General features: G+C 42.8%; 1 protein-coding gene across 16 annotated transcripts in view; it reads right to left on the reverse strand.

Annotated features, from left to right (window-relative positions):
• The window catches only part of TBC1D5 (TBC1 domain family member 5), a 556,466-nt gene that overhangs the window by 38,048 nt on the left and 504,411 nt on the right, over positions 1-14,007 (reverse strand). For all 16 annotated transcript variants that reach the window (XM_057739461.1, XM_057739464.1, XM_057739462.1 and 13 more), the window contains one exon: positions 13,622-13,785. In XM_057739461.1, coding sequence (XP_057595444.1) covers positions 13,622-13,785 — 164 coding nt within the window. The remainder of the gene's footprint in view (positions 1-13,621; positions 13,786-14,007) is intronic.

Here is a 14,007-nt window from a genome sequence, read left to right on the forward strand (position 1 = left end):
GCCCAACCAAATTCAGAAGCTGCACGTCACACCCAAAGTCAATTCTATTATGACGCTTGTTTTGAAAATGTGAATTTGTCCCAACGAGGTTGATGGACTAGGGAACAGCGGAGCAGAGCGGGAATCCCACGGTTGCTTATGTGCAGCTGTGTCCACAGGAAACACAGGGCAAACATGGAGAACTGCGCAGGGCTGGACCCCGACCCGCGGGAATACACAGAATGCATACGTGCGCACGCCTTGCACATCTGCCAAAGGCCTGGGTGCACACTGCGTGTGTGAAGCTGAGCCCACAACCCAAGTCTGTCAGATTCTGGGGAATTCTCCGTCCATTACTTCACTGCAACTCACAAGCTGCAACCTTTCCGATGTTCACCTCTGCAACCAAGTGGCAGGTGTTTTTCAAGCTAAAGGGTCATATTTATTGCAGTATTTATTTATTTCATAATCATTTGAACATGTGTCAAACCAACTAGGTTCCTACTTCAGATGTCACTGATGAAGTTTTTGAATGTTGTTCCCCGATCCTATTTTCCCCACGGGTCCAGTGGTTCTTCCTGATTTTGCACAGCATGGTGATTTGGGCAAATGTATAAACTGCCTCCAACAAAACTGAACGTTCTGAAGACGCCTGTTCATTTGAAGATGAACACACTCGTGACAATCAAATTGATATATTTTCCCACAAAGGTAAGTGTTTGCAGAAAAGCTTCTGGAAGTCACAGTGGCACGCGGCAGGGCTGAGTGAACTCTGTACACGGGGTCGGGTTGGAGGGGGCACTGGTGCTCCCAGTGTTCACTCCACGTCTTCCTCCCTAAGAGGGCCCTGCAGCCAGGAGCCTCCCCTAAGGGGAGGCCAACCGAATCCAGAGCCCCAGGAAGACATGGTCTGTCTCTCTCCTCCTTTTCTTGCTTCTAACCTGAGGAAGCACCTGCTCTGAGCAGGGCAGGGGAGAGAGGTGGAAGGAACTTGGGCCTTTGAAGATGCTGATGAGTTTCTAAATCATCAGCTCCAAACCTTGACTGTACATTTGAACAAGCTGGCAAGCTTTTAACAATGACCAGGACTCAAGCCCCACCCAGCTTGTCTGGGTCCAGCTTCGTGCAGTTCTCCGCGTTCACCCAGTGTTTCCTGTGGACGCAGCTGTGCATAAGCAAACATGGGATTCCTGCTGTGCTCCGCTGTTCCCTAATCCATTGATCTTGGAACAAATCACATTTTCAAAACAAGAGATTCTGATTCAGTACTTCTGTTACCGGTATTTTATAAGCTCTCCAGGTGATTCTAATGTGTAGCCACGAATGAAAAGTTCTTTGGGGCTTCCTAGGTGGCACAGTGGTTAAGAATCTGCCTGCTAATGCAGGGGACACGGGTTCGATCCCTGCTCCAGGAAGATCCCACATAACGCGGAGCAACTAAGCCCGTGCACCACAACTATTGAGCCTGTGCTTTAGAGCCCGTGAGCCACAATTATTGAGCCCATGTGCTGCAACTACTGAAGCCCACGCGCCTAGAGCCCATGCTGTGCAACAAGAGAAGCCACGGCAATGAGGAGCCTGCACACAGCAACGAAGAGTAGCCCCCACTCACCGCAATTAAAGAAAGGTCGCGCACAGCAAAAAAGACCCAACACAGCCAATAAAATAAATAAGTAAATAAATAAATTTAAAAAAAAGTTCTTGGGACTTATTTGAACTAATAACTTTCATTATTATTTGAATCAGTTTGAGTCAGGACTTCCATTATATTCAGCTTAAAGCATCCTAAATAATGACACTCTTTGGCATGAAATGCAAGGTCCAGCACTGAGACAGTCTTTACATTTGATCAGTCCATCTCAGAAACTGAAATTTCAGTTCCTGGCAAAAGAATTAGGCTTGCTCATTTATTTGAGGAATAAAAAAATCTTGTGCTGTGCCAGCCTTCAAACCTAATTTGGAGACTTTCATCAAGGGTGTCAAAAAAGGAGTTTAGTTATAATAGAGCCTACGGATGGGTGACTCTGATTATGGACACTGAGAAAAACTCAACATTCATTGGTCCTGGGCAGTAAATAGCTAGTAATGGTCTAGCTGGATGATATTAAAGTTTGATTGTTGTCAAGCGATGAATTTAAGATTTCTATAAATGTTGTTTAGCATTATTACCTAGTGGTTCCTTGCTGCTTTCATTTCTTCAATTTCATTTTCCGAAGTACTGTTCTCGATGTTTTACTGAGTAAGTATCTTTACACCATGACGGATGAGTGAGAGGTGCACGTGGAAGATATGAGTATGCTCCGGACCCAGAAGACGGCCTGGAGTGTGGGCTGAGCACACCCAATGCTAAGTGATGTGGCAGCGTCTCTCACAGTTCACTCTAGACTGACTGCGGCATTATTCTGCATGTTGGGACCTCCATCAGTTTCTGGACTGTGTGGTGGTGGGTGTATGGGCAGGTTAATGATATCACTTGCCAGTTCTTTCCACATCCTTGTTAGTGGAATCCTTGCACTATCTGAGGGGACACATGAAAGAATTCAGGTAGATAATGCAAACTTTCACGACCTTGTTTACAATTCTGTCCTAACTTTGGATGGTCTCCAAGAGTAAAGGGCAATGGTGACGCAGAGGTTAGAGTGGTCCCCTGTGAGCAATGCTGGATGCCAGCCTGAGAGGCTTGTTCTGTTGCAGGGACAAGGTATGGTTGGAATGGGTTTATTTAATAAGAACACATCTTTAAGAGTTTGTCAAAGAGGCTAAATAAGAAAGATAGGAAGTGTTAATGGATTAGAGACAGGACAGCAGAGTAGAAGGACCTCCTCTCACAAGCACACCAAAATCACACTGAACTGTTGAACGACCATCAGAAAAAAAGACTGGAACCTATGAAAAAAGATACTCTATATCCAAAGACATAAAGAAGAAACCACAATAAGATGGCAGGAGGGGCTCACTCCTGAAATAACCAGATCCCATACCACCCGGGGGGGCAACCCCAAAACTTGAGAATAATTATATCGCAAACGTTCTCCCACAGGAGTGAGAGCTCTGAGCCCCATGCCAGGCTCCCCAGCTTGGGGGTCCAGCATCAGGAGAAGGAGCCCCTCCTGCCAGGAAGACTACACAAGCCTCTAGACCAGCCTCACCCACCTGGAGGCAGACACCAGAAACAAGAAAACTACGATCCTGCAGCCTGTAGACTAAGTCCACAAATGTAGGCCAGGCACTACACTGGGACCAGCTGGTCCGCGGTCCTTGGGTGACGAAAGGGGACTGTACTGCTGGGACACAGAGAACATCCCCTACAGAGGGCCGCTTCTCCAAGGTCAAGAAGCATAACTAACCTACTATATACATAAAAATACAAACAGAAATTTAAACAAAATGAGATGGCAAAGGAATATGTTCCAGACGAAGGAACAAGGTAAAAGAAGCGTTAAAGCAGGATAGTAAGAACATCGAAGGTGAAACAACAATTGGGAAATACGACCAAGAAAGCCAGAGGGATCTACAAACAAACGGTGGGAGTGGGGGAGGAGTGTCCCCTTTCATAACTACTTTTCCAGTTGAAATATTTTTCTTTATTCTTTTCTCTTGTTTTAGAAGAGAGAAGATAGCCCATAACTTTTTAAAATTTAATATAAAGCTAATTTTTTCATGGCTTATTACAATCATCATGCTTTGAGTTACTGCTGTTAAAGTTTCTATCAACTGACCTAAGTACCTTTAGAAAATGCCATTTTGACTAGAAATGATAAGGCTAGACAGAACTGTACCAAGTTGGTAACAAACCTGAGGGAGAGGAGGAATGGCTTTGCCACCATCTTAAATGAAAAGGAAGCTCGGGAATCGGATTACATTATCTTCTGCTAACCCCCATGGTCAAGGCTTTTGAAATCCTTTAGCCACATTGTAATGTTAGGACTGAGAACAGTCTTGGTGGTTGTTTCTTTCACCTATTTAAAAATGTTGCTCATGGGACTTCCCTGGTGGCGCAGTGGATAAGAATCCGCCTGCCAATGCAGGGGACATGGGTTCCATTCTTGGGCCGGGAAGATCCCACATGCCGTGGAGCAACTAAGCCTGTGCGCCACAACTATTGAGCCCACGTGCCACAACTACTGAAGCCTGCGTGCCTAGAACCCGTGCTCCACAACAAGAGAAGCCACCGCAATGAGAAACTTGCACACACCACAATGAAGAGTAGCCCCTGTTCTCACAACTAGAGGAAGCCTGTGTGCAGCAATGAAGACCCAACACAGCCAATAAATTAATTAATTAATTAAGGTTAAAAAAATGTTGCTCATGACCAACTGTACTTTGCAAACAAACACACTAAAGATTAAGCATTTATGAGCAGTTTACTAATCTAATCAAATAAAGCTATGACAAAGCTAATCAGGTGCACTTGTAATGACAGACATGCTTATAAAGAGGCTTAATAAAGCATAAATGGTGAACTCTTGGTGTAAATGATTATGTTTATTATTATTTTTATGGTCAAAGGAATTTTAGTTTTGGTTTCCCTTTCTCATCTTATTAGTTATTCATGTCAGTGCTAGCATGGTTTCCTGGTACCACCCATGTTTGTTTAATCATTCACTGCCACAAAATAGAAAGATTCTGAATTTTTCCAACAATGGCAACTCGCTCTTGGGGCCTTTACTAACCTAAAACATGCTTTTAATTTGATTAGGAAAAAAGTCACCTCCCCTTTGGGTACCAGACTTGGGGAATGGACACTACCTTTGTGCAGAGAAAGAAACAGCCCCCACCCAGGCTTGCTGCTTAGTGAGCTGCGCACAGGCTGGGCTTTAGTGCCCACCTGCCCTCAGCAGGCTCTGATGAGCAGTGCTCAGGCTGCAGGTGGTGTCTGTCACTCTGCCCCTTTCTCCGCTGTGGGAGTCGTGAGCTTACACCTGTGCGTGAATGCCTGCTGCACGGGCATCCTGGAGCAGAAAACTGGGGGCCGGGGAAGATAGCAGGGTTCAGGGAAGGGAAAAGGTTGCCCAAGCCTCTGACTGACCCTCTGGACACAGCAGCTCTGGCACGAGAAGCACCCAGAAAGGCATGACTTGGCCTTAAGGCAAGGGGCAGGCCGCCTGACACAGATGTCCCCCTTCGCTCAGTAAGCCTAGGATTCCTATGACAGGAGCAGAACCATTCTTTCTGGAAGTAAAGCCCAGTGGATTAAAAATATAGCTTCCTGGAAAAGAAACACAGGTATTTCAAAGAATAAACGATCAGATGTTAGGGGCAGAAGACTTCAAAGCAGGATGGTGCTGGGAAGGAGGGCTGGTGACATCATTGAGGCAGAAAGAGGAGGCTGCCCAAACGCCTCCTCAGTTTGGCCTCTGGCCTTGGCTGATCATCGTCTGCACAGGACAAGGCGAAGCCCTCACCTCCTTCCCTGCCATGCACATGTGCACTTTAGGGCACAATTTACTGTCCCTAAGGCAACATGGCATTAAAAGATGAAATAAATGTCAAGATTCAAGAAAGGCCATTGGAAGGAAGCGAATGCTATCACTGACATTTAATTTAGGATAATTCAAACCCACTGGAATTTCTGGCCAGGGGTTCCAAGTATTTCTAATTGCTTCACTTGAGCTCTCCCCAAGCCATCGTCTCTGCCTCCGGGGCAGTGATCAGCATGGTCTCGTCTGGCATCTTGGTGTTTTATGGAGATTGTGGGTCTGAAGACTAATGATGGAGGAAGAAGGCCCAGCATGAGGGGACATGTGTCTCATTCATCCCTAAAGGGCACCATCTTCACTGCCCTAAAAAGGGCATTAAGTCAAAGTTCGGCCCTCCACTTCCTGTGGTTCTGTTTTCAGAGATTGTTGGTTAAAATAAATTTATTGATGTATAGAGATGTTAAAGGTTGGTTATAAAACCTGCTTAACAAAAGTTAAATGAATACTGCCGTCCTACAGCCTGTCGACAGCAGAGCGCTCTTCATGGTGCTCCCTCTGACTGCACGTTTCTTCGCAACAGTATTCACACGGACAGGATAAGGCAAAGAGATGGAAAAAGGACAGGACACTCCTATAAAGATGTGGTCCATCTTCCCTGATCTCGAGCTGACACCCTGGCAGAGAGACTTGTTATGTGACCACGATTCATATGACACCAGTTGACAAACTAAATATCATGGGTCAAATATCTGAGTTCATTTTGGCCTTAAAATTCCTACCGTGAGACTTCAAAGAAGCTAGAAAAACTGATGTTTAAATTCATTTTATATCAATTCATTTCAATAAACTATCTTAAATGGGAAGGTATTTTAAATAGGACTGTATTTTAATCCAGTTATCATCAGTATAACTGATTAAATGAGAGATTACAATTACATATTAATTGGAAAAAATCCTATAATTAGATACACTCTAGATGCCATTCAATTCCATTCAGAAGCCCATATAAATCCATTGTAACCAATACTTCTCACATAATATATCTTCTTAGGAAGCATACATCACCGACTGAAGAGAAGATCAGATAACCAGGAAAATTCTAACTTACAGGAAAGGCCACTGCTCAATAGAAACTTTCTTTCAACTACCAGTCCAACTGAAGCTGCCTGAAAATCCACAACTGAAACATCACTGATAGAATGGAACTGGCTCTTTTCAAATGTAAATGCTCTAGGGAAGGAATGGATGAACCATTTTGGCAATTAATACTTCAAGGATAACTGGTCCATCAAAGTGTCTGGTCACGCGCCTCCACCACCTCCACACCACCCCGACTTCTCTAAACCCTTCCCCTTGCTGACTGGCTTTAGAGTGGGCATGCGGTTTAATTCTGGCCAGCCAACGAGATGGGAGGAAAAGCCTGCTGGGCAGCTTCCACGCAGTCTTCTCTAGAAGACGCTGGGTGTGAGGCAGGGGTGACAGGACACATGCCGGGTTCTGTGGCCGCCTTCTTGAGAAAGACGACGGGAGCGGGTTGAGGACAAAGCCAGCATACTGAGGTGGCAGAATGGAAAGCTGGTGACACCAACGCTGAATTGTCCAACTCCAGACCTGCCTCTCTTGGGACTCTTGTTATTTGAGATAATAAGCAACAAATGTCCTCATTTGAGATAGTAATTTCCCTTATTTTTACCAAAAGCAACCTGATATAATCCCAACTATTTTACACTCTGCCAGAGGGCGTGAGGGAGGAGAGAACAGCTATGGTAGACACTGCTGACCGCCTGTCCGATACCCCCCTACCCCCATCTCTCCTAGGAAGTCACAGGATTTTCATAAGGGAAAACAATGGTTGCAGTTAGTGGAAGAAGAAATATGTCTGTGGTTCGAGTCTAATCTCACATGAAGCTTGTCTGGACCAATAAAGCTCATAGTGGTCTCTCTTCTGAATCCATAGTATTTACTGTCTTCACTGTTACATGGCATTAAAGCATCTCATGCCTCTCTTGCTGATGAGTTTATATACATATACATATATATATATATTTTGGCTGCGTTGGGTCTTCCTTGCTGCGCGTGAGCTTTCTCTAGTTGTGGCGAGTGGGGGCTACTCTTTGTTGTGGTGCGCAGGCTCCTCACTGCAGTGGTTTCTCTTGTTGTGGAGCATGGGCTCTAGGTGCGCGGGCTTCAGTAGTTGTGGCACGCAGGCCCTAGAGTGCAGGCTCAACAGTTGTGGTGCATGGGCTTAACTGCTCCTCGGCATGTGGGATCTTCCCAGACCAGGGACTGAACCAGTGTCCCCTGCACTGGCAGGCGGATTCTTAACCAGTGCACCACCAGGGAAGTCCTGAGTTATATTTTTATTTCGTTTAATTATTGCTTAACTTTTGATGTGTTCCCCCCTCTCCAATTCCACTGTAAGCACCTTCATTGGGACTGCTCTCTTATATTTCTTATATGGATATGTCTTGAATTCTAATTTTTAGAACACGACCTGGGTAGATCAGGTGATATTTGGGTTGTCTATACTTCTAGAAGTATGAGTCTACTTTCAAATCTCTTTTCACTCATCTGACACTTTTTGTTATTTTGTTGTGATAAAGGAGAGATCAATGAATACTATAAAAATAAACCCTATTAGTATGACAAAGGCATATGTTCAAACTACCATAGGACAATGATGAGTGCGTGTGGGGGTCACAAAGACACAGGGTGGCACCCCCAGTGGTGCTGTGAGCCCGTAGGCGGTGGGCAGCTCACTACACACCCTGTTTTATGCAGGGACTTTCAGCTCAGATAATTTTGATTTCTTGTGGTTTAGAGAAGATTCTGAACCCTTTATAATAAGTTTAGATCTGTGGAGATTGGTATGTAATTATCACAAAACATAGCATAATGTCTTGCAGTTCATTAGGAATTTAGAAAAGATCATTTAATTGGCTAATGTGCTTAAATATTAGAATTTATTCACCTACACAAATCAATTTTAGAGTTTTTCTTATATTCCCTATTCTTCAACATTAGCAAAGATATTCTTGGAAAATGACTTGGCAACAATCATAGAACATGACTAATGATGCTAAAACAAGTAAAAATTTATTCAGCAGTCAGATGAATGACCAACTAAAATAGATTTCTAGAAAACTAAGTATTGGATGTCATTTATATTACCATGCAAAATAAAGCATGACAATTTAAGTATCAAATTTGCCAATTTCCTCAAGACTAAAAAATCAGAACGGGATTAAAACCTGGATGGAATTAGGTGAGCCCTAAAGACTTTTGAGAAACAAAACAGAAGGAAAATCGTTTTCATGAATAAATACCAATCCTCAAAACAATACTACTGATAAAGAAGTGAGGTCAATTCTTAAAACTTCCTACAGTTTGCTCACATTTCAGAAAAGCAGTATAATAATGTCTTTTATAAACACATCACACACAGCATAATTTGTTACCTCTCTACAGACTTAGCTGGGTTTTGTGTTCTTCTAGTATACAACCAGACCAGGGGCATTAATAGGAGTAAATGTGATACACCTTTGTTTAAAGAAGGTAGCCTGTGGATTACAGAAAGTCTTTCTATCATACAGAAAAAGGGAATAGTGATAGGAAATAAGTTCTACGACCTAATACATGATTCTTGTCCAAAATACGTCATACCGAAAAAAAAATCGTTTCTCAATGATTAGATTAGACACATTATAAGCAGGTTGATAGCTACTTACTAGATTACCTTTGTTTTAATATCTGTTTTCAACTACTATTTCAGCGTTTTGTTAACTGATGTCAACAATTTCTTAACCCTGGGACAGTTTAAAAGATCAACTGAGTCCTGAAATCTAAAAGGCGTCATACAGTTTAAGGCACTAGGGGCCCAAAGTAACACGTCTTTGCTTCAATTTTGGTCACCTGCTGTGTGAGAAACTGGTGAATGATGATGTTAACGTAAAACTATCTTGAACTTTTTTGAGGACGTGGAATATCCCAATATCACACCAAACGGGGCTGGACATGAAAGCAGAGTGGGCTCACGGATGGTAGGTGCCTCGTCACAGGCTCTGGTGCCACCGGGACCATGCTGGTGGCCGCATGTGGCTCTCGTGGCAGAATGAATCCCAGCTCTGGGCCTGAACATTCCCAGCTGTGCATCAGGCCGTGCGAAGCAACAGTCTCAGCTTAAACTGATAAACGCGTGTTTCTCCTCATACTCCACGTCTGTCATGGGTCGGCAGGTGGGTTCTGCTCCCTGTGCCAGAGGGAGGGAGAGGGCCGTGGAAGGCCTTGCCGTGGCAACACGTGCCCGCCACTGCAGCTCGCACCTCCTGGGCCACGACGGGCCACACGGCTCTGACAGATCAGAGGCGACGGAGTGCAATCCTATCCAGGGCCCAGAATGCGGCAGAACCAGAATGATTTGGCAAAGGGCATGAACTACAATACAAGATTTCCTAAAATCATAACCTCTAATTTGGAAAACCATGGGCCTTCTCTTGAAAATTCTGTCTACTTTCCTCCCCCACCAGTTAGGAAATATATTAAATGTTGAATAATACGTGGGCATTCTGCTTCCGGGTTCACAGCAGGTCTACGCAGAGGGTTAGATTTACTCTATTTCTACTTTCGCTCATCTTCTAAGTTTTAAGTTACCGCAGCACCGTCAAGAGAAGGAATTAATTGGTGGTGTAGACTAACCCATATGCCACCAGCACAGGATAGAACGCAAATCAAGCAAATCAAACACGTCTCCATATGCCTTCTCACTTGTTAGTTCTTATTCCGGGTCTTCAGAGACATGCTCTTTGTACAGGCAGACAGCTCCTCTTCTACTTTATTATGCCAATATATCCTATTTTTGTTGCAACTTTTAGTTATTATTTTTAACCCAAGTTACATATGTAACACTTTGAAGAGTCAAATGGTTCTACAAGGCTTGTTATGAAAAAACAGTTCACACAGCTCCACCCTCCACTTCCTGCTCTTCACAAGCAACCACTTTCAATTCTTTTACCTGCTTTTTTTTCTTCCACTTTTATATCTCTAGCTTATATTGCCACCTCCTGATTTTTCTAGAAAGTATTATGCGCCGATTTTCCAGGATGGAAGATGAAGATGCAGCTCTACTGACCACCACCTCCTCCCCCCTCCCCTCCCCAAGCAAGCACAGCTCCCCACGCACCTTCTCAGTGGGTTCATGATTCACAGTCAACAGCCTTACATGATGCTGCGGATGTGAATCCCAGGCCTGGCTCAGGGACAGGGTTTATCAGTACCTTTCTGTCTTTTCCTGTACACTCTTGGTTTTTCCTCGGTGTTACTACTGTCCTGTGGTTTTGTTGGTTTAGTTTTGTTTTAAATTTTTATTGGAGTAGGGCTGTCCTGTGTTTTAATGGCTTCATTTTTATAAAGTTGTCACGAATTCAAACCTAAACTCACCTCTAGCTGTGTAAATTTGTCCAAATATACTAGTCATTGTTCCAATTTCATTTTTTTGGAGAAAACTTTCTGGAACCTTTTGACTTGCTCCAATCCGGGCTGCCTGCTGCTCTTTGGACCTGCTCAACAGTGGGGCTTCATGCTTTACATACGCCTGGGACTCCCTACAATACCGTTCTGTGTTGGAGGAATCCCTTTGCCTTGCTCTGGATGCTCTCTTTCCTGTTCTCATGTATTCTTTATCCTTGGTACCTGTCCTCATTTTTGTAGAGCACATCCTCCAGTGGATTCTGAGAATGGGTGCATGGGAATACATTTTTTGAATCACGAATGTCTGAAAGTGGCTTTATTCTACCTTCAGACTTAATTAGCTTGCCTAGGGACTGAATTTAGGTTGGAATTAATTTCCTCTCAGAACTTTGAAGGAATTACTCCACTGTCTTACTTCTGGTGTTGCCACGCAAAATCTGTAGCTAGTCTAATTCGTGATCCTTTGTTGGAAATCTTTCTTTTTCCCCCAACTCTACATGTTTGTAGGCTCTCTCTCTGTTCCCAGAGTTTTAAACTTTTTCAGTGATGTATCTGTGTGTGAGTTTGTTTTTATTCACATGGGACTTTCTATGAGCTTTTTCAATCTGAAAACTCAGGTCTTTCATTAGCGGAAAAACTTACTGAATTATATTTTTGATTATTTCCTTCCTGTCATTTTCTATGTTCTCTTTTTCTGGAACACCTATGTTTTTTAGATTTGGAACCTCCTGGGCTGGTTCTCTAATTTTCTTATATTTGTTATATTTATTTCTCTTTCCTTCCATTTCTGTATTGTATTCTATTTTCTGGGGAGGTTTCTCCAATTTTATCTTCCAACTCTCCTACATTTCAGATGTCGTCTTTTAATTTTTAATAGCTTTTGTTGTTGTTACTCTCCGGATATTTTTTCTGAAGCGTTCTCCTGCAAAGACTTAGTTCTTCCCAGCTGCGTTTTTTCTATTTGTTTCTGTCTGTCTGTCACTATTAGATGCTCTCCTCCAGTATCTGGTGACCCTTGGTTGTCTTGTTCATATAAAACAATGTGAACTAACTACAAGCTAAGAGAAAGTTCTGTGCTTAGATGGTTGAGTTCACTGTAAAGTGAACTGGCTGTTTCCCTGGAGAACCCCTAAGGTCAGTGTGTGTGTGTGTGTGTGTGTGTGTGTGTGTGTGTGTGTGTGTGTGTGTGTGTGTGTGTGTGTGTCAGTGTGTGTGTGTGTGTGTTTTAATTTGTGACTTCTGCCTAGAGAAAATCCTCCCAATCCCCCGCCTGAAGGGATATACTTACTGGTGTTCTGGGAAGCAAGTGGGGTCAGGACTTGGGATCGCAATTCAGTATTTAAATGTAATCAACATCCCTTTCCAGGAGGGTGGTCCCTACTCGAATATTCCTGACCTTGCTCAGTCCAGAGACATTCTGCCGCATTCTTTCCAGAGAATTAAACCTCCAGTCTTCTGCCAGAGTGAGGAAGGGCATCTCTCTGCTTCTTGAAGAAACTTTTAACTAGCCCTCATGTCTTCAGCTCCACCTTCACCCTGTTTCCAGTTCCTGAGCTTATAGAGGGTTTTTCCACGTCACTCAAGTTGCTTCTTGGTTTTCCCTACTGCTGGCTTAGTGTTCAGCTTTCTTAGGCTGCTAAGTTGGTTTCCACTTAACATCTGCTTCCAAGTAACAAAAATCTCCTTGCTGTTGTCTTCCCTCCTGTTTCCTTACTCCTCCAGGGTTATCTCTAATGACCTTAACTGTTCTTGGAGTGGAGTTTAGGAGGGAGTGGAGCTAACCGCTTGCATTAAAGCTGCCATTTCCAAATGAAAGTTCCATCCCGCTCTACAAATTAGAGAATCACGGTTCCTGCACATGGAAAGCACCCCAAGAGGGTATGCGGTGAGCTCTTCCCTTCAGAGAGCAAAGTGAGCTGTTTAAATTGCAGATGAGGCAGGGGACGCACCAGGAAGCTGAGGGGCATACAGTCACACAGATAGATACCATGCTGTTATCCAGTCTATGTACCGTAAATAATGACCCCCCAAAGGTTTTACAGCACCCCCCCCACCAGCTCTCCCCAGTCTCAGCACTACTTCAGCAACAGCTAGATCCTTTCCTGTAAGACCTTACAGTTACATCCTCTTCCAGTGGGCAGATGAATTCTTCATATTAGAATATTGTATTGAACTAGCTACAAAATGTGACTAAATGTTTTATTTCTTGTGAAGGTAACAAAAATTTTTTCAGAAACAACCATATTTTGTAAGTAGTTGCTATGTTTTAGCTATAGCCTTTTGAGTAATGCATATAAAGGATCTTAGCAGCTATCAATATACCATTTTTTAAATGCAATTTGTATAACTTTTAAAAACAGCTGGTAAAATAACTATTTTTAATTTTCAAGAAATACTTAAAACTGAAAAAACAGCTTAGTTTAAGTGTCTTATTCTATGGCTTGGTATAATGCTATTTGTTAGCATTTTAGAAGACAACACAGCCATTGACAAAGGCATTTGTAGGGGAAAAAAGGATGAAGATTTGGGATTCAACTTATTTTAATTGATGCTACTTCCCCCTGCCCAAACCTCAGTATAATACAGATTAGAGACTTAAAATATTACTAAATAATAAAAATATTTTTGATGGAATAGTTCATTTTAGTCCATAAAAATTTTAAGAACTATAAAACTAGGCATGAAAAGAGGCTTCACAAATGCAGCATTCTAGAGAAAATTAAAGATAAAAAGAAAACTGTCCTTAAAATACTTACAGATTCTTTTCTGCCCATAGTTTTGCTGTGCGAGCGTGAACGGGATATGTTGCTGAAGAAGGAATCCTTTTTAGTAGCAGATGAAGGTGGGGAGCCAGTGAACTCTCTTCCTCCAGGTAAACTTTCAATGCTTGGAGACGAACTGATGTTTTTAGAACTTTGTCCTATAAGAAAAATTAAGTAGTAATAATGAAACACCAGACTCTTTCACTGCTACTGAATTTACTGCTTTTAATAAATGATCAATTATGATACTTCTTTATTCACACTATCAACATAATGACGCTGTGGAGTGTTAAGATACATGCATATTTATGTATCAAAATAGCTGCTGATTTTTTAAAACAATGAAGTACTGCTATAGTTTTCTATGAATTTTTAAACTA

The sequence above is a fragment of the Hippopotamus amphibius genome, chromosome 6 (genome assembly GCF_030028045.1).
Source record: "Hippopotamus amphibius kiboko isolate mHipAmp2 chromosome 6, mHipAmp2.hap2, whole genome shotgun sequence".
Lineage (NCBI taxonomy): Eukaryota > Metazoa > Chordata > Mammalia > Artiodactyla > Hippopotamidae > Hippopotamus > Hippopotamus amphibius.